The 26898-nt window shown below is 42.6% G+C and overlaps 1 protein-coding gene across 1 annotated transcript in view; it reads left to right on the top strand.

The window, feature by feature from the left end:
- LOC147729755 (eosinophil peroxidase-like) overlaps positions 1-26898 on the top strand; it is a 65413-nt gene that overhangs the window by 24672 nt on the left and 13843 nt on the right. The window contains exons 8-10 of the mRNA XM_086954641.1: positions 777-1092; positions 6075-6235; positions 8710-8968. Of these exons, the coding sequence (XP_086810767.1) occupies positions 777-1092; positions 6075-6235; positions 8710-8968 (736 nt within the window). The remainder of the gene's footprint in view (positions 1-776; positions 1093-6074; positions 6236-8709; positions 8969-26898) is intronic.

Raw genomic sequence — 26898 nt, 5'->3', positions numbered from 1 at the left:
CCATTCAACAAAACAACATTTAAATGTAGCCTACGATGCTAATAAAGAATTTTTTAAAGATTGAATAAATTAATGAATAAATTAAATAAATAAATGCTATCTAGGATGTCACAGTCTTCTTCTTTATTACTCAAGCCATAGAACTACCTCAGAGCTTTCGGAGCTCTGCTTTTAATGTTTCTTACAAAAATTCCCATACGAGTTGTACATCAACTTTCTCCTACTGATGTCCCTATATCTCCTGTAGCCTAATCAAAAAACACCAGCCTACTATATCTCTGCCTTTTAAAATCCATCCATGGAGGTTTATGATCACCACATTCAGAGCTGTATCTATAGAACCCATACAAGATCTCTACCTCTTCTTTACCATAGAGACATGTTTAAATAGTCCCCTGGAATAATATATACAAAGAACCATCACCCACACCTACGTATAAAAAGTATCCTCTGAGGTTCATAGTCTTCTTATTCAATCCACGCAACCCACCAAATACCTCAACCTTGTAAGACGTTTCTATATCTCCACTGCCAATAACCACACTCCTATACCACTGCCCTATCTCTACCTCCAACAACTCATCAGGTAAGCTCTATCCTAGATAAACCATTCAAGTACCTACCAAATATCGGGTTCCTTCAAAGTGGCATTTATACTCCGATCGCAACTGACTTTGTGCATTTACCTTAAAATGTCATCTAGTCCTATGACAAATTGCCATCATATCATATATCAGAATAACAGACTATCTTCTCCTGTGATGTTTTTAATGCAGATTCCACCCAATGATCCAAGAATTGCAAACAGAAGTGACTGCATTCCTTTATTCCGCTCGGCTCCAGCTTGCAACGAAGGATCACCTGTCCGTGAACAGATTAACATTTTGACATCATTTATTGATGGAAGCCAAGTGTATGGAAGTGACATGGCATTGGCAACCAGACTTAGGGATCAGACAAACCAGTTTGGTCTGTTGGCTATTAACCAGAGATTTACTGATAACGGCCGAGAGCATCTTCCCTTTAACACCATGGGAGAAGACTTCTGCGTCCAAACCAACAGATCTTCGGGCATTCCATGTTTCTTGAGTGGTGAGTAGCATCGTTTCTGCCTATTGTGGATTTGTATACTCAATTTTACGTCCATGATTTCTGAAAACTTTAAAGTGTATCCTTTTGTACTTGAAAATATTTTACAGAATTTCAGAGAGCTACAAAGCACTATTGCCTGTTCTGACAATTGAACGTATGTCGTTTTAATATTATTGAGCACCAGAAATGCAAGGTCTCCTTACCAACTCTTATTCCCAGTACTCAGAGACATAAACTGTTCTGCCAGCTGCCATAAGCTTACCATATCATGGGCCTCCATGGGGTGATCAATGTACAATCAGTCCTGGATCTTCTTAGTTATTTCATTCTTCGAGGCTATTTGTCTTTATTTATTTCTTTACTATTTTTAGATTGTCCAAAATTTCAAATGATGTTAGAGTGAGAGAAGAATAGAGGAGGTATAAATGTGAAATGAAGAAAATAAACAGGAGTGATGTGTGAGAATTCAAAAACAAAATGAGCTTTGGGAAACAGCCAGCGTTTAGGAAAACCTTTGACTGTGGGAACAAGAGCTAACAGTTTCATGGCTGGCAATTCAAGAAGGAATCACTTTCTTTGCAATCTACTGATATGAGAACAAACGGATGAATGAATACACTTACATATCATAAAGTACAAAAGTAAAAATAAAAACTTTTTGAGTGTGGAGCCAACCGTGTTGTTGCCAATAGTCAAACTTATTGTTGGCCAATTTGGTTTCCTGTTCTACTGTGGTTTCTTTATGAACTGCCCATGATAGACGTGTGGGCCCTAGAGAGGACTTTAACCTGCACTCTTCGGTGACTGTCGGTGACTGTCGGCGACTGCGAAAATTTTATAATATGTCTCATGTGTTTCTTTCTATCCAAACCTTGTAAAACTGGATAGACAGAAATAACTGGATCTTTCTGTTGGTGTTAACTGCCATAACTTGGATGCCATGAAACTAGCACCTATAGTAATGATGACCTGCTCAACAATTACACAAAATCAGTAAATCAGTACTGACCTACAGTGACCTAGTCAGTCCGATCAGTTAATGACAGCAATTAATCTTACTACCCACCAAGAAGTCTGAGGCTCTCAAACAAGAAAGGTGGGGTCCACATGGAAAACTAAGGAACAGGTACTGTGATGCAGAGCTCTTTGGCAACAATAAGGACGTTCACTTTCGCATGTTAGGCGATAACAACTTGCTTTCCAAACAAAGCCATACTAGCTCAGACATAAACCATACCCAGTGGGTCTAATATATCTTTAATCTCCCAGAGGGCGATTTGATAAGTAATAGTTAGTTATGCAATGGCAAGCATATCCTATCTATCAATACTGTCAAGATACCGCTTTAGGAGCTGAATGTGTGCTCCTTTAATATACCTGTGATGCTTGAACTGTACGCAATCTCGGCATCGGATTAAAATGCCAACTTTGTAAGAAATTGGGGTATTAGTTGAGGCCGGTGAGTACCCACCTCAAATATTTACCACAATTCTTGTCAAGGTGAACCCTTAAAGTCACTAAACTAACCTGAGCTCAACCCCCAGGTAGCTATAGCACAGAGCAGACAGGCTTAACTTAGAGGCCATGTGTAAATTATGTGTGCAGTATTCAAACAGTAATTAAGTCGAAAACAACACTAAAAATCCCAAACTAATTTAGAAAAAGAGCGAATGTAATAAATAAAATGACACAGAATTGACAAAACCCAATAAATAGAACCAGAGTTATTAATTTTTTAATTCAGAATTTTAAATTCGTGCTAAAAATAGTTATATGCCAACTGCAGTCATCTGGTTGCACATGACCGGGTCATGGGTAAGCTTTAAGGTTGAAAGTGATGGAGCACGGATGAGATACAAGGACCGAGTTTGTCCCAGTCAAAAAGTTACCTTCTCACTTAAAAACTTTTATGGACCAAAACGACTTCAGCAGGGCAAGTCAGCAGGCTGTGGCCGAAGCTGTGCTCAACATCAACGGAAAGCCGAAGTCCATAGTTTTTGTGAAAACCTTGACTAAGAAGGGAAAGTGAAGAGTGGGAAAAGTTCAGGTTTTGCATTCAAATAGCTCTTGAGGTCGATCGAATACTGGTGGCAGCTTGGTTCAGTGACTCTTTTTACCTTTGAACATACAAACATTTCTAGAGTTGGGGTTTCCTCAGTGGGAAAAAGCTGCAGGCTGTAGTTGCAGAGGATTGGACATCGGCCAATGCTGCTTGACGGCAGTACCACTGAATCGCTGCTGCGGAGGAGAACACATCAGGACTACAGCAAACTCACCCCAGCGGCGATGCACCCACTGTGGACCAGCTTGGCAAGTTGTTTCCAGTCCCACGCTGGTTCTCAGGGCAAAAAGATAGCAAAACGTTTCTTAGTCCCAGGTTTCAGCAAACCTTAGAAGGAGTACTCTTTGACACCAGCCAAGTGTCCAGGACCACAAGGATAGCACTTGCTGATCAATACTCACTGTAGCAGAAGGGTCCAGGGTATGGTAATTTGGAACTGGTGAGCTGGATATGCAGGAAAAGGCATCTAGAAGCTTGTGTATCCCTGTAGCCCAAACAGGAGGTCAGCTTTATGAACCTTGGAATCCGCTTCCTTGTTCTGGGTACATGAAATAGAGCAGGTTCAGCCTACAATGCTGCTCTATGGTCCCAGACGCAAGACCCAGTCCTCTTCTGTTCTTCCACAGGCTCAGAGATGATCTGGGGAGGGTACTGTGGATGTCATATTTATGACTGGAACCAACCTGTGGTTGGGGCAACTCCTAGGCACTTCCTAAACAAAGGAGTAGTAGTTCCCAGGGGTGGCCCTACCCAGTTTTGTCATAAGAACAAAGGTCCCTAAACAGAAATAGAAAAATGTACCACATAGGGAATATATATATAATGCCTAGGAGCTGTCCAATCAACTTTTAAAATGTCATTTTATGAATTCATGAAATAAAAAATAATCTGTACGGTTAGTTACCCCCACGGGCGCACTTATACAGTTATAAAAAAACACACACACAGGCTAAAAAAGTGACTGACAAAAAATACACAACTCTGTAAAACAGATCACTCCTTCTCTGTGTAGTGAGCAGATACAGCGAAGCCAAGGCGGGCCTTGAATTCACGGTATGTCCAGGGATGAATTTATTTATTGGGTATCAATCACGCTTACTGGATCCAGTGATTCATACTGGTTTTTCACATTCACAACAAATTACTTTCATGTACATTTCCCGATATCAACCGTGTGGGCACTTAATTGGTGAAGGGGAGTACACTCTACTGGAATATCCCCGCAAGTCTGTATTGGCCGATGTGACGCCTTAGCATACTGCCAATGTATGATACATAAGATCTTTCCTACGGTTCTCCTATTGATTTATTTTCTTGTCATCTTGGTTTATGTATCCAGGCAAACAATATATTGTCCTGGGGCTGATCCCTAGATTTGAGTGGTATGAAACGTTGTCGACCTAATCACTCTAACCAGGCTGATTATGAAGAATGAATTAATGGGTGCAGCAGCATTGTGTTTTATAGAGTTGTGTCTTTAATTCTTTTGTCTGCATGTGTGTTTTTGATACCTTTGAAAGTTCCCCCCATAGGATAACTACAGCTCCAGATTATTTTTTATGTTATGTATTATTAAGATGATGTTTTAAAAGTTAATTGGATGGTTCCTGGGCATCATTTATATTTTCCTTGCATTATATTTTTGTATTTCTGTTTATGGACCTTTGTTCACTATAACATAATGCTACTCTTGGTCCTTACACTTGGTCCTTACACATCCTTCGGTTTTCCTTTGTCTTCAAAACAACCTACTTACGACCTACCTATTTTTGTAGCACTTCCTTTCTGGTCTACTACAAAGAATCCCACAGCCCTTACTCCCTAAATCCAACATGGCAGAACATTTCTTCCCCTGCTGAGAGCTACCTGTGCCCTCCTAGAGGTGTGGCTATGGAAATGGGCAACCCTTCCCCTGTGGTTCTGAGGCAGCTCCCTCTCCTGTAGGGATTGGGACCAGCCTTACTAGAGGACCAATCCAGGGGGGTCTTGCCAAGGTATGATCTACATCTACCTTAGATAGGGTAGGTCGACCTTTAAGTCCACCAAGTGCCTGGGCACATTTTCCAAGCTATCCTGTCAAGGAGAGGAGAACGCCTACCCACACCCAAACCACCGGTCTTTGTATTGGGATCAATTCACGGCTCACTGCCAGGGAGCCATCAGCCGCCAGGTAACAGTGGAATACTTACAGAGAGGCCTTAGATGCTTTAGTATAACTATTTAAAAGAGTCTATGGAATTGTTTTTTGCTGTTAGGAAACCAAAATCAGCATTAACATGTGTAATAATGTATCCCAGTGTTTCGCTATGGAAGAAGCTAGCATTGCCACAATGAAAATAGCTTTTAGGCTGTTTCACCTTAAGGACATGTGGGACAGTAAACCTTTATATGTACTAATTTTAAATACCATGCATTATGTCTTTATGGGCACTTAGCCCTACCTCAGGGCTGACTTATTAGTATTTCAAATGAAGGTTTAGGTCTGTCCAAAGGGTATACGTTTATAGGTCGAATTGGCAGTTTTAAAACTGCTTTGCCAGAGCTAGGCCTGGGGTCGGACTGCTATAACACTGCCATGGGCAGCACAATAAGTGCTGCAGTACACCAGGGATATTTAACTTACAGGCTCTGGATACATTTTGGAGGGACCAAAAGGTAAGTAAAATATGCAAATTAGGGGTATGCCACTATCATCATGTTGAAAGAGGTAACACAGGCACTTTATTCCACTGGTTAGCCAGGGCAAAGTGCACAGAGTTCTGTAGCCAGCAAAAACAGCCAATGCAACAATCTGAGGGAATACCCAAAGGATGGGTATCCACATGCAGCCTTAGATGTGAAAATAATACTTTGCTCTGAATTATAGTTGTTAAGTGACAGGACTGCTAATCTTGTCTGTAATGCTTTTCTTTACATCAAGGTGATCCCAGGACGAGTGAGCAGCCAGGCCTCACAGCCTTCCACACAATTTTCATGCGAGAACACAACCGTGTGGCCAGGGAGCTGCGGCGGATGAACCCTCGATGGACAGGAGAAACTCTTTATCAGGAAGCCAGAAAAGTTGTAGGAGGCATTCTCCAGGTATTCCAGAAAGTACATTTGTATGACTAAATTTGAAACCGTTAAATGTGTGTTGTTAAGACCAAAAACAATCACCTATGCAGAAGTAGCACATATAATGTGCCTGAAAGTAGCATGAAAACCATGGCCTGACTATGCCTAATAGTAGTGTCTAGCAGTTTTATGCACCCACATTGTCAGTCCCCACCAGAGAAGGATTTTATGATACTTTGTAGAGTCCATTGTACTGACCACAATGTTAGCTGCACCAGCTTTAGTGTCAACCTCAGCAGATATATTTCACAGTACGATTTGACAAAATGTACTTCTGCAAAAGGTGTAAGGGAGAAGAATGGAAGCGTTTTATGTATTAACTGGCGCATTTGTAGTGTAGTATCCTGGATGAGTTATTCGTAATTGTGCAAAAGCAGGACTGACCAACACGGAAAGCTAAACCGTACTACATGGTACATCCACCTTTATGGCCTGTTGAAGTGTAGTTTTCTTGTTGGACAGTCCTATTTGTGACGGAGTCAAAGAGCGAATTAAATCCTTTCCAAGCAGGATGGAAGCCTCCTCGTACAAACACAAGTGCAACAATGGGAATGATCTAGTATTGAGTACATTGAACTGGGTAACAATGTTAGTGAAACAGTGCAGGGTAAACTCTACACACTGTGAAGCAGTCAGAGTACATTGTAACACAGAGTGATCTATTCCTGGTGAAACTATACTATAGTTTACAAGAGTGAGAGAGATCTACTACTGGTGATACAGTATTGACTGTCTAATTTTCAGAGTTATCTGTCTAACAGTGAGAGTGGTTCTGGCTTTAGATACCATCCTGGATTGAGTCGAGGTAAAAGTGATCTTGTGCTCGTGATACTGTATTAAGTAACACTGAGAGGCATTATATGGTGTTGATATTGTACTGCGGAACAGCTGCCGATGCTGCACCCTATATTAGTGAGAGGTCCTGTGCTAGTTACACTATACTATGTAAAAATGAGAGTGAACCTGCGCTGGTGATACTACACTGTGTAACAATGTTACTGAACCTATACTGGTGATACTACACTGTGTAACAATAAGAGTGAAACTGTGGTAGTGAGAATATAGTGTATAACAATGAGAGTGAACCTGTGCTGGTGATACAATACTGTGTAACAATGAGAGTGAACCTGTGCTGGTGATACAATACTGTGTAACAATGAGAGTGAACCTGTGCTGGTGATACAATACTGTGTAACAATGAGAGTGAACCTGTGATGGTGATACTATTCCGTGTAACAATGTTACTGGACCTATACTGGTGATACTACACTGTGTTACAATGAGAGTGAAACTGTGATAGTGAGAATATAGTGTATATCAATGAGAGTGAACCTGTGCTGGTGATACAATACTGTGTAACAATGAGAGTGAACCTGTGATGGTGATACTATTCCGTGTAACAATGTTACTGGACCTATACTGGTGATACTACACTGTGTAACAATGAGAGTGAAACTGTGATAGTGAGAATATAGTGTATATCAATGAGAGTGAACCTGTGCTGGTGATACAATACTGTGTAACAATGAGAGTGAACCTGTGATGGTGATACTATTCCGTGTAACAATGTTACTGGACCTATACTGGTGATACTACACTGTGTTACAATGAGAGTGAAACTGTGATAGTGAGAATATAGTGTATATCAATGAGAGTGAACCTGTGCTGGTGATACAATACTGTGTAACAATGAGAGTGAACCTGTGCTGGTGATACAATACTGTGTAACAATGAGAGTGAACCTGTGATGGTGATACAATACTGTGTACCAATGAGAGTGAACCTGTGCTGGTGATACTATACTGTGTAACAATGTTACTGAACCTATACTGGCGATACTACACTGTGTAACAATGAGAGTGAAACTGTGATAGTGAGAATATAGTGTATATCAATGAGAGTGAACCTGTGCTGGTGATACAATACTGTGTAACAATGAGGGTGAACCTGTGCTGGTGATGCAATACTGTGTAACAATGAGAGTGAACCTGTGATGGTGATACAATACTGTGTACCAATGAGAGTAAGCCTGTGCTGGTGACACTATCCTGTGCTATAGGGAGAGTGATTCTATGCTGGTGACACTTTGCTGTGTAACATTGTGAGTGCACAAAGCATGCCAGACCACGAGAGCACACAAGTTGATTCTCAATTAGCTTGTCCTCATTGGACAGCAGTGGCTGTCATTAACCTAGGCACCCTGACTCTGTACCAAAGGCCTAAAGGGTTCAGTTATAGCTACCCTAATGCATAAACTACCACAGCATCTTTCTATTTTTATGCAGAAAAAGATCACCAGACCCATCTAGTCTTTCCATGTGTATATTTCTGCAACACTGTAGGCACAATACAGTCTCAGATTAGGTAAAAGCCTTGCATCCCCTATTGGCTGTTTGTTTTTATAAATTTAAAATATCCTTGTAATGTTTTTTTTCTTCCAGAAAATAACCTACAAAGATTACATCCCCCTTTTGATGGGCAATGAAGCAGCTGCACGAATTATTGGTACCTACCGGGGATACAACGAGTCCGTGGACCCACGAGTAGCAAACGTGTTCTCCCTCGCCTACCGCTTTGCTCATGCCTCCATCCAGCCCACGATCTACCGCCTGGAGGATGGGTACCGCCCGCTGACTGGGGCAGCTTCTGAAGTTCCACTCCACATGACTTTCTTCAACAGCTGGAGGATCGTGAGAGAAGGTAAGACAGTACCCCATCTTTCTTGCCAAAACAGCACGTGCAACACCTACATATGCACAGCATACTGCAAGGAGGTAAAGGACAGAGGGTTGCACAGAAAATCTACTTGAAGGCTGCCCACCATATGTCCATGGACAGTCATGAACAGACAGTGATGTGTTATTTTGCTGGGGCTACACCTATCAATTATAAGTCATTACCAACTTAGTAATGTTGACAAAAACGTTAGCGGAGGCACAGCACTGAAACTGAGGTTTCTAAACAAAAACAGCCACAGGAATAAAATGTGTGATAAAGCATCTAGTAGGGTGGGAAGGAAACTCTTAGACTCATCTTACATGGACACTCCCTGTTACAATAGTCTTCAATGAGGGGTGGCCATCTCTGGATATGATCTTACAAACACTATGAGCCAAATGTACAGGACAGGGGCAATGAAGGCCCTGTCCAATTGCCGTCAGGCGCTTAGCTGCTCAATTTAGAGCTCAGTTTACGGCACATCCACTTCCATCCCCACCACCGAGCCAGTCAAGCTAACTCCATCAAAAATGGTCATAGTTCAGCACCCTTGACAGATCAGATGCACCACTAAGTGTTGCAGAGCCAGCATCATGAAGGATTGCTCTTTAAAAGGCTAGTGAACTATCATGAAAAGATAATTAAACTGTTGAAAACATTCATGGAAATTCACCTGAATGTTAGGGAGACAACGTGTCTGGGCATTGACTCCTTGCCTTACTTTTGTGGGGACTCATCTTACATGGACACTCCCTGTTACAATAGTCTTCAATGAGAGGTGGCCATCTCTGGATATGATCTTACAAACACAATGAGCCAAATGTACAGGACAGTGACAATGAAGGCTCTGTCCAATTGCCGTCAGGAGCTTAGCTGCTCAATTTAGAGCTCAGTTTACGGCACATCCACTTCCATCCCCATCACCGAGCCAGTCAAGCTAACTCCATCAAAAATGGTCATAGTTCAGCGCCCTTGACAGATCAGATGCGCCACTAAGTGTTGCAGAGCCAGCATCATGAAGGATTGCTCTTTAAAAGGCTAGTGAACTATCATGAAAAGATAATTAAACTGTTGAAAACATTCATGGAAATTCACCTGAATGTTAGGGAGACAACGTGTCTGGGCACTGACTCCTTGCCTTACTTTTGTGGGGTAAATTTCCAGAATCCATATCAAAATACCATCATCCTAGAAAGGTATTGATGCAAAGTCCACTAGTCATTTACTCCCAAATATGCCTCATCCTGATAGAATGTCAAAATATTGGGTATTATGTTATGAATATCAATTACTAACATATTGTAACATTTCGTAAAGGTGAGCATATATATGGAAGAATAGATTTACTATTTGTTTTTTAACTGAGTTTTTCATAGTTAAGGAAGACGTCAAAATCTAGTCACAGCTCAACAGGTGATCTGCAAAATAGAATGTTTAACAGACATTTCTTGCGTGCAACCAAGGGTTCAGTCAATACATCAGAGATGTTACGTAACTGTGTAACTCATAAGTGCACCCTATTATTTAGGATTCTCAACGTGTTGACTAACAACATTATCATTGCTAAGCGGGCCTAAGTCTTCATGATAGTTTTTCCATGTTTCTACGTTTTCTCCCACCAGGGGGTCTGTGCTTACTGCAATCATGCATATTTTTCTCACTAATGACTACTCACTAACATGCTTCTGCCACTCTTTAAATCTCAGTCCCCCAGCCTGTTTCCGAAGGATCACCATTCACATTTTAGTAAGAATTAATCCTAGAGTCATCAGGAAGAACTGCATGTGCATAATTCTTGGTTGTGGGTGTGGGTGTAGGCCGAGAATGCAGTGTTTACGTTCCAATTTAACTAGTTAACCATTAGTCCTCTAAAGAGCTGGACTACCCCATTCCAAAGTATCTATATCAGTTTTCATTTCCAAATCATGTGGAGTAGGTCTTAGGGTTGAAATAGGTTCTATGCAGGTACCTAATGTGGGTGAGCCAAAACCAAGGGTTTCTGGATACTATATGAAAATAACCAGACATCCTAAACCACTGGTGGTCAGTGCGTAGCCCCTTTCCCATTTAACCCTTATCTGTAGATCCTGATTTGGTCAGTTAGGATATACTTATTTATTTATTTATTTATTTATGCAATTTTTAAAGCGCTGCAATTACCCATGGGTGTCTCGGCGCTGAGGGCTAAAGGCTGCCGCCAATAATTAGGACTCTAGATAGCAATTAGAAAGATAATGATTAGTCGTAGCTTTGAGAGAACAGCCATGTCTTTAGCTGTTTTCTGAAAGTGATAAGAGATGGGCTAGATTTTATATTCAAAGGGAGGGAGTTCCATAGCTTTGCAGCTGCTATGGTGAAACATCTGTCTCCCCATTTGACTCTCCTTGTTCTGGGTATCTGAAGCAGATGAGCCGTGTTGGAGCGAAGCGTTCTGGAGGAAGCCAGAGGCTTAAGGGAACTTGTAAGGAATTTAGGTCCCATATTGTTTATTGCCTTATAGACAATACAGAGGGCTTTAAACTTCGTACGGCTTTTGACTGGAAGCCAGTGCAGTTGGTCCAGGTAGCACGATACAGAGCTATATTTTGGGATGCCCAGAAGAACTCTGGCAGAGGCATTTTGTACCATTTGCAATTTAGAGATGATCTTTTTTTGTGCGTTGAGGAAAAGGGCGTTGCAATAGTCAGTGCGTGAAAACACCAGTGTAGATATAAGTGTTTTTCCAGCAGTCATGGGTAGATATGGGAGCAGTTTTTTTATTTTCCTTAAGATGTTAAATGATGATGATACTACAGCGTTCACGTGATGATGGAAAAGGAGTTTATCGTCAAATATTACTCCCAAATTTCTGACTTTGCTGACAGGTTGCGGTGGGGTTCCCATTTCCTCCGGCCACCATAAGGGGGACCACAAAGGCTGAATACTTCCAAAAAGCATGACCTCTGTCTTAGTTGAATTAAGTTTTAGGCAGTTGGACGCCATCCAACTGCTGATGGCCCTCATGCCGTCCTTGAAGTTTGCTGCAACCTCAAGTCCATTTCTGTGTATGGATAGTACCAACTGGGTGTCATCGGCGTATGTTGTTAGGTTGATGTTGTAAGCTTTGATTACCCTCGCTAAGTCCGAAACGTAGATATTAAAAAGGGTCGGACTTAGCGAGGAACCCTGAGGGACTCCACAAGGAAGGCTGAAAGTAGGAGACGTGAAAATACCTAGCTTAACTGCCTGTTTGCGGTCGGCCAGGAAAGATGAGATAAGGTCTCTGGCCTTGTGTTTGATACCGATGGCCTCGACACGGCCGATCAAAATAGAATGATCGACCGTGTCGAAAGCCGCCGATAGATCCAGCAAAATCAGGACAGCCTGTCCGCCATTATCCATCGTGATCCTTATTTCATCTGCCGCCTTGATCAAGGCAGTTTCTGTCCCGTGACCTTGTCGGAAGCCGAACTGGGTGTCGTCTAGGAGGTCATTATTTTGAATGTAGTCAGACAGTTGTTTATTCATGACAGATTCAAAGATCTTAGCTGGGAAGGGTAGGGATGCAATAGGACGGTAACTGGATGGCAATGAAGGATCAAGTGACGGTTTTTTGAGAAGTGGCCTGATTACAGTATTTTTCCAAATAGTGGGGTAGGAACCTGTTGAAAACATAATGTTACAGATGTGTGTCAGAGGTAAAGTGATGATGTCTGGAATAGTATTAAGTATGGAGGGGTGACATGGGTCCAGAGGGGAACCAGATTTAATTGACAGAATTAGTTTATGAATGTATTGTGGATGTATAGTAGTAAATTCCGTTAGAGCAGTGGGAACCGAATTTGTTTGAGTATTTAGTGGGTCCGTATTGTTGAGATTTGGAGTGAAATCCTTAAATATAGATGTGACCTTGTCGGAAAGGAAGTCAGCCAAATTGTTACAAAGAGTTTGGGATGTTTCAGGAGGAGGGTTGGAAGGTTCGGCAAGGTGGTTTACCACTTCAAACAATTTCTTCATGCTGCACCTAGCTTGATCTATTTGGGTGGTGTAATAGATATTTTTTTCTATTGCTATATTCTGCTTGTAATTATGGAGTGCAGCTTTGTATATTGTTTTGTCTGAGGAATTGTAGTGTTTGCGCCAGTGGCGCTCAAGGTTACGACAATGTTGTCGTTGAAGTCTAAGATTTTCAGTAAACCATGGGGCTGAAGGGACCTTCCTATTATGTTTGGAAGTTCTGGAAGGTGCGAGTATGGAAAATGCCCCCTCAAGAATGGAGGTGTATCTGGTGGCGGCATTATTGGGGTCAATTTCGTTGTCTATGTCGCTGAAAGCGTCAGTGAGAATCTGAGTGAGCTGATTGTAATCCAAATTTTTCCAATCTCTGGCAGTACGGTAGGAATTCTGAGAGGAAATTGTAGAAGCTGTCAATTTAGTTTTAATGTCAAATAGAATGGCAAAGTGATCTGACCATGTTAGAGGAAGAATTTTGTTCTTGATGATATAAGGGTTGTTGGTAAAAATACCGTCAAGCGTATGTCCTGCCTTATGAGTAGGAGCAGTTATCAGTTGTACAAGATCTACAGAGAGCAGATCACTAATAAGCTGGTCGGTGTCTTTATCAGTTTGGGATTCGAGATGAAAATTAAAATCTCCCAAAACAGTAAAGTGTTTATGGTCCATGGCTAACTCACTCAATTGATGGAGTTGTGAGAGAAAAGTGGTGCGTGAGCCAGGAGGTCGATACAAAAGAGTGCCTGTGAAAGATTGATTCGTGGTAAGAGTAACCGTAAAGGCAAGTGCCTCACAGCTCCTGTGCTTTAAGTCGATGGCTTTGACGCGGAGGCTGTTACGGTATATAATTGCAATCCCTCCGCCTTTATGTGCAGAAATGCGGTCCTGTCTATAAACACAATAGTTTTCAGGCATGGCAGCTCTAAAATCTGGTCCAGATGCATCGTCTCCCCAAGTTTCGGTAAGAAATAGGAGATCGATGGCATAGGTATTAAGCAACTCTAATATTTCAATTTTGTGACATGGAAGCGAGCGAGCGTTAAGTAGTGCTGCATGTATCAATTTCTGTGGTGTAGGTATGGCTAAATTACAATTTGTGCAAAGAGTGCAGAGAAAAGGCCCTCCAATAGGATCAGATATTTGGCATATGGGGGGGTCATGTAACTTGTGTAGAGTTTTATTTAGGTGGTGCAGTTCGTTTGCTGTATAGACTAACCTTTTTGTCGACAGGGGTGTAAGGGAGGTGGCTCTGGGCTCGGTCCAGGCTCGGACGGGCGCAGACGGGCTTGGCTTAGGCGCGGCTTCGGCGCGCCCGCTGCGCCAGCCCGCTGCGCCGTCTGGGGGGAACGCACATTTTATACCTAGGTGAGGAGGGTGGGAGTCCTGCGCGACTAGAGCGCTGACCCCGCTACCCCCAAGATGGCGCCCACCGCCACCAGACGCTGAGCAGCTGTTCGAAAACGGAGGTCGGAAAGGTAGGATCAAGCGTGTTAAGAGTGTTAGAGTGCCTGTAGTAATTCCCAGTTACATCTCTAGTCAGAAACCCCCCTGAAACAATTTTTCAAAACGATGTCCAAGTTTCACGTAAAAGAATAAAAAACGCTATTACAATTAGTGCAATCTCGATTCTGATGTATTGGTGACAAGCTATTAGCTCGCAGCCCCTGTAGCAGTCACAGGGGAGAGCTACTAAGGCGATGCGCCCACCGGGAAGCCTACCTTAAGTGTGCTGGGAGGGCGGGAGTCCTGCGCGACTAGAGCGCTGACCCCGCTACACCCAAGATGGCGCCCACCGCCACCAGACGCTGAGCAGCTGTTCGAAAACGGAGGTCGGAAAGGTAGGATCAAGCGTGTTAAGAGTGTTAGAGTGCCTGTAGTAATTCCCAGTTACATCTCTAGTCAGAAACCCCCCTGAAACAATTTTTCAAAACGATGTCCAAGTTTCACGTAAAAGAATAAAAAACGCTATTACAATTAGTGCAATCTCGATTCTGATGTATTGGTGACAAGCTATTAGCTCGCAGCCCCTGTAGCAGTCACAGGGGAGAGCTACTAAGGCGATGCGCCCACCGGGAAGCCTACCTTAAGTGTGCTGGGAGGGCGGGAGTCCTGCGCGACTAGAGCGCTGACCCCGCTACCCCCAAGATGGCGCCCACCGCCACCAGACGCTGAGCAGCTGTTCCAAAACGGAGGTCGGAAAGGTAGGATCAAGCGTGTTAAGAGTGTTAGAGTGCCTGTAGTAATTCCCAGTTACATCTCTAGTCAGAAACCCCCCTGAAACAATTTTTCAAAACGATGTCCAAGTTTCACGTAAAAGAATAAAAAACGCTATTACAATTAGTGCAATCTCGATTCTGATGTATTGGTGACAAGCTATTAGCTCGCAGCCCCTGTAGCAGTCACAGGGGAGAGCTATACCACCCTGTAATGTGTGAAAAGGGGACAACCATCCAGTCTCAGTGTCAGTAAGGGCTTTAGGGTGCTAGATTCTGGTGATTATCTGGAAATCACCTCCAATTTGGTGGGTGTGGTTTTTGACAATCGTGAGTAGAAGTGGAAATGACCCAACTGCACCCCCTAGAGTAGTCAAGCTTCCTCAAAAATGAATACCACTACACCGTTATACAAGTCCCCCTTCATGTCACACTTCCCTTTGGTCCTTTACCTTGCCCTTACCGCTAAGTATGGGTGGAAAATTCGTTCAGCTCGCGGAATTTGTGAATTTTTGGCAATTTCACGATCCGCGAATCGCGCAAAATTGCCCAAAAATCCACAATTCGCAAGTTGGCGGATATTTTTTTCTTGTTCGCGCTTCAAAAATACAATCTTGCGCGCGCGGCATTGACTTACCATGATTCTGCGTTCACTGATGAGTTTTCCTCCCTGTTCGTGAGCGCTGCGAGGTTTTGATAGCTGGCCGAGCGACGTCGCGATCGCAAACACGTCAATGCGACCCGAAACAGGAAATTGAGAATGTGAACACGTCATTGCGACCCGAAACAGGAAAAAGGCATCGCGAGCAGGCTGGTTAAGTGGAAACAACATGTTTGCGACCTTTGCGACCGCATGCGCAAGTTCTTGTTCCCTAACTGGTAAAAAATCTTGTGAACTCGCAAAAAAAATTCGCAAGCTCGTGGAATTTGGTGGTTTTTGCGAATCGCGAATTTGAGTATCGCGAATTCGCAAATTCCGCCCATGCTTACTTACCGCCATGTAGAGCTTGCAGAACTCTAGAGACCTCCATAATGGGACTAGGTGAGAACACAGTGTTTTCTTAATTACTAGTCAAGTCAAGTCAAAAATTTGTATAGCGCACTACTCACCCAGAGGGTCTCAAGGCGCTTGAGGGAGGGGGGTTCATTACTGATCAAACCCATGCCAAATGTTTGAAAAGAGTCTGACCACTGGATCTCTTGCCAATAGGGGAGAAAAACTGATATTTAAGGGGTCTGTCTCTGAGATGTTTGTCTAAAAACCTGCTTTTTCTTCCCTGTATTTCTGTTAGCGACTCGGGAAGTTGCTGTAAATGGGAAGCTAAACAATAAATGTCCATCACGCTTGTTTAGGCTCTGACTCTCATATGACACGTTTAGGGTAGCCAGTTTGATTATGGGGCACTTTCACAGCCAGAGCATAGATGGAATAATATTATTCAGCTCTTGGAATATTTTCCTAGAGAACAAAGTAAAACTTCTTGAAATACACACGAGCAGGTAGATAGTACCACCATCTCCACCAAGGCCACCCTACTCAACAAAGACTGGGAATTTTGACCAGAATGCCGCCGAGTTTCGAGTCTCTGGATTTTCTCAGCCCTTGTTTGCTTCAATCCAGCATTCCTGGTCTTGCGAAAATGATGCCTAAGTATTTAAAGGAAGGGTTCTGCCACATGAGACCCAGTTCATGGTAAACTAACCTTCTTCTGTGTGCTCTGTGCCCAAAGTACATAATTTAGTCTTATGCCAACTGGTGTGAAAAACAGTCATGTTGCTGAATATATAAAGTACTAGCAGCCCGTCCCGACGTTGTCCGAGTATGAATTGCTGCTTGCCAGTAGTATATTGTTTTGTAGGATTTTGTTTATGATAGCATTTCTTATCTGTGACAGGCCTGTGAAATGCTCCGATTCACAGTGCACTGCTGATGCACTTAAGAGTGCGCTTTCAGTAGCGTGTGAACTCGAGTTTCCCTACTTTATTTTTCCTTGCAATATTATATAGCGCGAACTCAACAACATGGCATTAGCGCAATTTACATTACAGAAGAACACATTCATTTGTGGTAGGCACGGGGAGACAAAGCGATTTGCCTGGAATCACAGGATGTTGAGCTGATGCCAAGATTCGAACGTAGCTCCCCAGCTCTAAAGTTGGCGGGAGGTGTATCTAAAACTGTATGTCGGTGCTGGCCATCAATGAGAGAGACCTGTGCATTTTTCAAATGGGTGGTGAAAAAATATGAGTATGTTGCTGGAGATGTGGGCCGCCGTTGCTCCAATGTACTTACCGGGGGAAGGTAAACACCGATTATTCCGCAACTTTCTTTCCGCATACCATCATTCCGCATACTTTCATTACGAAAGTACCATGACTCCGCAATGCCATTATAACGCATGGCATACATTTTATATGCTTTAACCACGCATATATTTACAACGAAATTCGTTGTAAATGCATGAATGGTAAAAGCATGGTTTTTTTATGTTTGGATAAGGTAAGTATGGGTATAGGGGTATATGCTTTGGGGTGCTGAGGTATATGTTTTGGGGTGTTTGGGTATTTTAAGGGTTCAGATATAGTTTTGGGTTATGGGGTACAGGGATAGTTTTAGGGTTTAGGGCTAGGTTTGGGTTTTGTGGTATAGTGGTATTTTTAGGGTTCAGGGGTAGGTTTGGGTTTTGGGGTACAGGGGTATTCTAAGGGTTCAGGGCTAGGTTTGGGTTTTGGGGTACAGTGGTATTTTTAGAGTTCAGGGCTAGGTTTGGGTTTTGGGGTACAGGGGTATTTTAGGGTTCAGGGGTAGGTTTGGGTTTTGGGGTACAGGGTTATTTTTAGGGTTCAGGGGTAGTTTTTTGTTTTTGGGGTAAATGGGTATTTTAAGGGTTCAGGGCTAGGTTTGGGTATTGCGGTACAGGGGTATTTTAGGGTTCAGGGGTAGGTTTGGGTTTTGGGGTACAGGGTTATTTTTAGGGTTCAGGGGTAGTTTTTTGTTTTTGGGGTAAATGGGTATTTTAAGGGTTCAGGGCTAGGTTTGGGTATTGCGGTACAGGGGTATTTTAGGGTTCAGGGGTAGGTTTGGGTTTTGGGGTACAGTGGATTTTTTTAGAGTTCAGGGCTAGGTTTGGGTTTTGAGGTACAGGGGTATTTTTAGGGTTCAGGGATAGGTTTGGGTTTTGAGGTACAAGCGTATTTATAGGGTTCAGGGCTAGGTTTGGGTTCCATACAAAAAAAGTAAGGTTCTCCCTTCTATTTCTTCACCAGTTTGCCATGCTCTACAGCACTGAGGTGTGTATCCTCCGCGAGTGCAATAAGGACACAGTCTCATTTTCTCTAATTTTTTAAGCCCATCCCGTTCCATATCATGCCTCTCACCCTCCCTGCCATCTAATGGGTGTGTTAAGATAATACAACCAATGCCTATTCATAGTGCCTCATAGTAATGCGTTGCTGTCGTATCTGTTCAACTCCCTCATGTTTTTACAGACTATTACACTTCTGTGGGTAAATCGAATATCATGTATAGTACCTCCCACCCAGGAAACAGTAATATTTCAAATTACTTGAGACTCAGTCATTATCGTTTGCGAACAGATCCAGCTCTTTAAACCAACCCTATATACTTGCATCTTATTCCAATTCCAATTTAAAATCCACCCAAAACCAAAAAACGTCCTTAAGAGGAAAGGGGGGAGGGGCCTCAGAGTGCACTGGCGTGGTGCTCAGCACTGTCTTAAAAAAACAGCCAAGGGGTACCTTCAGCTCTCTTTTCCCTCTGGCCACTGAAAACAGGAAATCAGTACCTTCCATGTGGCATGTTTATTTTTCAACTTGCAGTGTTCCATCAGAATTCACCACCACTCTACTAGTCGCAATAGGAACATCTCCTATGGGTGAGTTGTCAGTCAAGTCCATCCCCTTCGTCAGCAGCTTCACGAAGATGGTGAGGGATATCTTAGCTAACTATTAAATCCCAACTCTGGGGTTGTGAAGAATTCAACTCCATCATCTTTAAGTACTTTCAGCTTGGTGGGAAAGAACATGGATGGAAACATCTTTTACATGCTTCGCGGAGACATCTTTTTACCTGCTTCAAAGAAGCTGTGATGTGGCAGTGGTTGGATGTAGTCAAGAAGAAACTGTTTTTTCATCTCTTTCCATTGTGCATGTTCGATGTGAAGAGCCACTGAATAGTGGCATCCCATATCAAAATTCCAGATGCGATCTTGTGGCCAGGTTTTTGGCATGCTGCCAGTGCCCTCTGAGCCCGTCGAATTCAAAACAGTTTAGATAATCCTTTCAGTTTCAAAGTTTCCAGCAACCGTTTCCCATGAAAAAGTTTAGCAGTGGATCCGTCTACAAGTTCCATGAATCTGAGGAAGTGGAGGCTGTTGCCTCCGTGTCTACCTGCAGCATCTTCTACCCTTGCCTCCAGAAAGAGGTGGTCCCCTCTAAATCAATTATTGTAGCTCACATTTCTAGTAGTTTTCTGGGATGATTTTGTGTGCAACCTCTGTTGCCTTTGTCCTTTCAGCCACCTTCATGTCAGCTTTGATGATTATCATCTCAACGGAGACTGAGCCTATCCTGAGTCTGGGGGACATTCAGGACTCTGATGCACCTTCATGATGCCACTTGCTGTGGGCATGTCAGAGCTTTTCCACCGATTCATCGCAGGATCACCCCTCCCCACCACCCCCCCCATGGGTTGCTTCTTTAGGGCCAGCTGTGTATGGTAGAATCTTGTTAGCCTGGGTATGTCATCCTGGTTTATCTTTCACCATGATTAGAGTTCAGTATGTAGAAGAATTCCCTAAATATAAATCTGTCTAGTGATGCTCTCAGATTAATCTTCACCTTTGCTATAGGTATATGGTTGGAAAGCCAACCAAGGGCACACAATTCGACGAAACTTCTGTACTGAGTTAAAATGGCATCACTTGAGGCTAGGAATCCAAGCCTATGTTGTACCTGTCAGGTTGATGTGTGGCCACGGTTCAGTGAGCTCTGTTTGTCAGGAGACCATCTCAGCCCTCCCCCAGCATGTGCACTTTGTGAAATATGTAGAACATTTACTTCACTCCTGTTTGTACACATCCATGATACAGACAAAGCTGCATCATGTATCCACCATATCTACCAACGTTTTCAGGGTAAAACTACTGGGAATTGATGTCCTCCATTTTAACGACGGTCCGCACAATGGATGGCTCCGTTGATCAGGAAACGGTATAACCTCACCAAACACGAGCATGGTGTAGAGCACCGCTGCAGCAAAGTTCTTCTTTCCAGCGCTCACTCATGGTGCAGGATGGCTTTCGCCCACCGCCACTGCTTTAGGGAAGGCCCTAATTTAAGATCAAACTCCATTCTACTTTTTTCTCACTGCCGTCGGTCTGCAGATATAGGCACCTATCATCCAGTTCTCCTTTCATACAGTTCTGACAGGCCCAGGCACAGCCACCCCACCCCCTTCCGGGAAAAACCAAACAGGCCTCTCCGACTATCAGTGCTGTCACCGAGCGGCACCTTAACCCTCCTTAACCCCTCGTACAGCTCAGCAGCACCCGCCTCCTCCCAGCGTCCTCCACGTCTCAGCAGCTGATTGGGTAGTCACCAATGCACCACTGCCGGTGTCTGGTTGTGTCTGCACTTCAGCAGTTGATGGGCGTCATTTTGCTTTCTCAGAGGTGCGAGAGGTTACCAGAGCCTGTAGTTTCAGGAACACCTCACGTCATCACCCACAGGTTACTTTACAATTTTAGTTGAATACTGAAATCAAACGGCTACATTTGGGTCAGGACTTGGCGCGCTGATGTTTATGGATGGCTGGCGAAGCTTCAAAATACACCTCAATATTTATCTCAGTGGCCACGCTCCTTGTAAGTTTAGTGTTCTTCACTGCACATTCGCTCACCTTGACCAGTTTATTAAAAACACTCAAGAGGAAAGACGCTGAGATTTTTACTTTGGTGTCACGCTTACTGGATGAATATTTCTATCATCACAATAATAAGGAGCAAGAGGGAAAACCCCACTATTAAATAACGTCCAATTTGAAGCAATATTCCCTCTAATTATTTTTTCCATGTTCAGCAACAGAATGCAAATAACCTTTTCTCATCAGTGTGCGGAACCGCGAGTAGCGGTGAGTGCGCAAGTTACTTCTTCCGGTGCAGCAGGAGAGAAAGTGGGAGGACAAAGGGGTATCGATCAAGATGTTTTTTTAAGTTGTAGCAGCACAGTCGCTCTAATAGATCGTTCTATTTGAAACTATTTATTTGTGGGTCATTTGACATGAAAATGAGTTTAAAGATTAGGCTTCTCCGCACCCTAGTTGATTTTTGTGCGGATATGCTTAATTCTGGATATAAAAGTGTTTTGATCACCACAAAACGGGTTCATATCTTAATATGAATGAAGCATTTATTTGGGGCTAAGGTTGATCAGGAATCTACCAAAAGACTTTATTAAACTTGAAATAAATGCTAGACACAGTGACAAAACCTATAGTACTGCTTTTATGAATACATGTTACTTTGGGGCTCATTACGATGTCGGGCGGAATAACTTCGCCCGACACGGTCTCGGTCATGGGACTGACCGCATTCCTACATTTCACAATGGGAGCATGCATTCTGTCCGTAAACCAGCCGTAACGCATGCTCTCATTGTAAAATGGGAGTGCGGTTCATCCCTGCACCCTGTGGCAGGCACCCGAAGGTGCCTGCCACATGGTGCAGGGATCAACAGGAGGGCACCATTAGTGCCCCCTCGGCCTTCAACAGGAGGCCGTGCACACAAGGGAGCTTTACTGGGGGCACCCAAAGATGCCTTCCAACATGGTTTCCATGACAGACAGGCCGGCATGGAAAGCATGGTGGAAACCATCATCGTAATCTCAAGGGTAGAAATACCCGCCCTTGAGATTAAATGACGCATTCTGACTGGCGAACAGGTTGTCCGAGCCCATCACAAGCCAGCTGGAATGACTGGTCGAATTCCTTTTCGAGCACCTCCATTTTAATGAGGCGGTCGGAAAAGAATCCGACTTGCAGATTACAATGCGGTTCGAAAGGCTCCGACCATCCGAATCGTATAGTAATTGTCCCCTTTGTGTCATTAACAGCAAGAAACACATTTACTAATGGAGAACATTATAGGAAATAACATCTTTATTCGTTTATATTCATAACCAAGAAAGAACATGATATCACAATACTTATACATAAAAGGCATAAAACAACATACATACAAAATAGATATAAGTTAAATATACAATAATAAAATACACAGATATATAAACCTCATAATAATTACAACCCCATTATCTCATATATAAATAATCGAATGATGGCACCAACAAATGTAATCAGGCCTAGATCACCTCATCTCATAGCGTCTCTTAAAAAACAGGACACTGTGAATATAATGTGTTCACTGGATAGGAGCTGGAGAAACATGAATGCAGGTCGAAATTGCTTAAAATAAAAAAATGTCAGTAGAGGGATGATGTACATTTTGATTAAACTAAAATATCTACAAAACATCATGAAATGTAGGGCATCCTGCTGAGGTACATTATAGCAGCCTCAGGGATCCAGGGTAACTGACGAGTGCATCCACCAGGCCAGAGAATAAAGCAACATTATAAACATAAAGTACCCCAAAAACTTTCATGTTTTGTGTCTTACTACAAAGTCTGCATACTCCCTCCACAGTAGGAGTATTATAGAACTGGAAAATACTGAAGTGTATATATTTAAATAACACATTCTTTACTACCGTTTTACATCCTGTTTAAAGATTTTTTAAATGTAGTCTTTGGGGTCTGTACTGTAAGCAAAGTGAGAGGCACCTCTGAGGCGAGATAGGTAAATAGGATTGACATAAGAAAGAGACCCAGCACTACTCTTGTAACGCCATAATTGTTGCATCACTCCTGAGCACTGACAATTTTGCATGGTTTGTAGGGTGCATTTAAAGCAGACCTCTATAACTTCATGTTCTCGCTCACAGATATGATCCCACACCATTAAATCTGTCTGCAACCTCGCCTCTAGGACCCACCAGGTTCTGCCACTGGCAACTCAAGTGAAAACGGTGTCTGCCTCTTGAGTTTTTTCCACAGTACTTTATGGACATGCTCTAATCCTGCTTGCTTGGAAGTGCTGGGTCTATGCAGTGACTGCTTCCACAGGTTCAGAAACATGGCAGTTTGTTAGATTAAGGCCTCCAAATGTTTTGTTGGCTAAACCTCAGATCATCCAGTAATCTGCAGGTCTATTTTTTGGTAGAACAATTGACCTCACTTGACCTTGCTTCCTCTCCCTCTTGGTGGAGCTTCATTGTCTTCAAGCCCGCAGCAAGTACAATTTTAAATTCTGTATATGTCATTGTAGATATGGGTTTGCTTCCAAATCTATATGTGAATGCATAGAAACATCCATGCATCGCCCATGGAATGTCTACTTGATGCAAAATAATGTAAAGTAATGTGTTTTTGTGTTTTGCAAAGCTACCCAAACACCTTTCTGCTTTGCTTTGTAAACGTCAAAAAATTATTACGGCATCTGATCTGCATCAAAAAAAGGCACACAAACCCCACACAGAAATCTATTCAAACCTGAGACTAAGGGCCAGGTGTACGACAGGATTTAGCATGCCCAAATGGGTTTGCGACCCGTTTGTGCATGCTAAATCTTTGTGGGTCATGTACAAACACTATTTTGCGACTCGCAAATAAATTGTGACTCGCAAAATAGTGTTTTGTGACTCGCTATTACGAAGGGGCGTTTCCTTCCTAATATCAACCCCAAAGCCATTTATTGCGGTTGCAAAACACTCACAAATTACCATCCTCTTCAAGAGGGTGGTAATGCACTTGCAAAAGGGAAGGGGTCCTTACGGAGCCCTTCCCTTTTGCAGAATGCATGGGAAAATATTTGTTAGGGGCAGGCAGTGGTCCGAGGGACCACTGCCTGCCCTTAAAAAAGATAACGAATACCTTACATTTTTCTGTTTTAAATGCATACCATTTTCCTTTAAAGAAAACGAGCTGCATTTAGAAAATACCTTACTTTATTGAAAAGCAGTCCCAGACATGGAGGTCTGCTGAGCCCAGCAGGCCACCATCCTAGGCAAGGCCAGCCATTCCCAATGGGGTTGCAAATTGTGAATGTCTCATTAATATTCATGAGCCTCGTAATTTGCGACCCCATTGGGAATCGCAATCAGTGTCTCTGACACTGTTGTACATTCTAAATTGAGACTCGCAATTTGCGACTCGCAATTTAGAATGGTCGTACATCTGGCCCTAAATTCTCTAATTGACCATTTTAAACAAATACCCTCTGTGAAAGGGACATGTGTCCATATTCCCCACTAAATGTAAGCTTATATTCACACATTACAATCAATGCCACCCTGTAAGCCTGTGTTCTCACTGCTTTGAGAAAAAATATCATTATTGTTTTCTTATTTTCAGTAGGGTCTTTTATATAATTGATCCATCTCCTTATAGTTGTTTATTCCAATATGGCTTATTGAAAATCTCTTTAAAGTGTACCTAATTTCGTAATGAGTGTACACATTTACATAGTATTGTGGTGGTCTATTATTAGCTCTCTATCTTTAGACATTGACATTGCTAAATACTTTAATCCACATGGACATACAATCATGTATATTATGCCCCAGAACTACAATTTGTGAATTTCTATTTTCCCCAGAAGTGGCCCAGCTGTGAGTCAATAAACCTAGACATTTTGTATGTTTACACAAAGATCAGCTGCCACAAGGATGATGTCCTTGTACTCTAGGAAGATTTCAAGCATAACGTGATCATATTGTGGGAATTTCTTCATAGGCTTCGTATGCATCAACTGATTCTACAAGTTTCTCATCCTTTTAAAGACAAAGAGTGGTTGATTAAGCTGCATTGTACATATTTTAACAGTCTTCTTCGTGCTTAAGTATTTCTTTACTATTCAGGTACTCATAGTTGTATGTAGATACGCAGGATCCTGCCCTTTCAGTAATTCTGATGTCTTCATTAAGGCACTCTTTATTTATTTTAGGCTGTTTTTGCCTCTACTTAAGATTTTAATTGGGTAATGTCTTTTGTCTTTGTTTTTGCATATGGTCACCGACTTTTTTTTTAAAGGTCTGTGCTATCAGAGCCGTTCCTTCGGAGTTGTTAATATTGGCCTCCTGGCAATTCTCTTCAGAGTTTCTATCTGTAGGTTTAAAATGTACTTTACTTTTACATTTCTCATCTTTGGACTCCAACCCCAAGTCCAGGTGCGCTGCAATTTCAAATGTATGTTATGTTGGTTGGTTTATCTAGCCTACAAGCTGGCTAGCTGTTTTCTCATTATCTTCCCAGATGGCTACGCTTCCATCTATATAGCTTCAACACAGCATGAAACTACTTAGACAGAGGATACCCAGCTAGAAAATATGTTTATTCTCAAAGGAACGAGTATAGAGATTTGCCAGACTAGGCGCAAAATGGGAGTACGTGAGTTCCTCCTGTCTTAGTTGAAGACCTTGTTGGTTAGGCCTTTTCCATTAGTTGCATCAAGTAAGACATGACCATGTTTTACAATCATATGGTTCCCCCTAAATTTCCTGTACACAGGTTAAGATGGCTCTTTGAAGGATATCAGTATAGAGAGGTTCTACAATGAGTGTAATCAAGATCTGTTTGACAGAGTGAAACTCAAACACCTGTAAAAAACTGAGGGTGTCCTTGGTATCTGCACACACATAGGCATTACCATTACTAAAGGAAGGCAAAAAAACAGCACAACACCTAGTAAAAGGTTCTAACAAAGACCCTTTATTGCAGAATATAGGCCTCACTATGAGGAAAGGTCAAAATCAGTATATGCTAGTTTCAACTTGTTACGGTATTATTCTTTGAACATATCCTTCCACAGACAGCCCGAAGATCGGATTTAGGTCAGTAGCATGGGTGAGGCACACTTACACCTAGTGGGTGTCAAAGATTGACCTTGGAAATGGCATTGTACAGCTTATATACAGTGAGAAGAAATCAACAACCCAAACTTTCAAATGGCCAAGTGGAGTGAGGAAAAATCCAAGTGTAGGTTTGTAGGTGATTCAACATTGATAATTATTGACTGATTTCCAAGGTATGTAATTGGCTACACTGAAAAGGCTTAAAAATTTGCATTTTCTAGTTTACAACCATAGTGAATCTCTTTTGCTAAATTACTGATAGGAAGCCAGCTAATCCGTTCACAATCAGCATTTATGTTATGTTATATGGCACATATAAAGCGTGCAGCTACTCGCAGGAGTGTCCCGGCGCTAAAACAAAGCGCACGCAACAACTAACAGAAAGAGAAACTCTGCTTGCGAAAAGTAATCCATGGGGTTCACAGCTGAAATAGCCAGGTCTTTAATTTACGCCTAAACGTGAGGAGGTCTTGCGCCTGTCTGAGACCTAGTGGCAGAGAGTTCCATAAACGAGATGCTGCCACTTGAAAGGATCTGCCCCCGATCCTCAACAGCCTGACCTTGGGAGTGAACATCAGAAGTTGAGCGGAAGACCTCGGAGTGCGCTGGGGAATGTAATGCTGAAATCTTTCATTGAGGTAAGGGGCCCCAATCTTATGGAAGGCTTTAAAGACCAGCACCAATGATTTAAAATGGATCCGTTTCTGGACCGGGAGC

The sequence above is a fragment of the Lissotriton vulgaris genome, chromosome 2_1, assembly GCF_964263255.1.
Source record: "Lissotriton vulgaris chromosome 2_1, aLisVul1.2, whole genome shotgun sequence".
Lineage (NCBI taxonomy): Eukaryota > Metazoa > Chordata > Amphibia > Caudata > Salamandridae > Lissotriton > Lissotriton vulgaris.
This window is presented reverse-complemented; position numbering and strand designations above follow the sequence as displayed.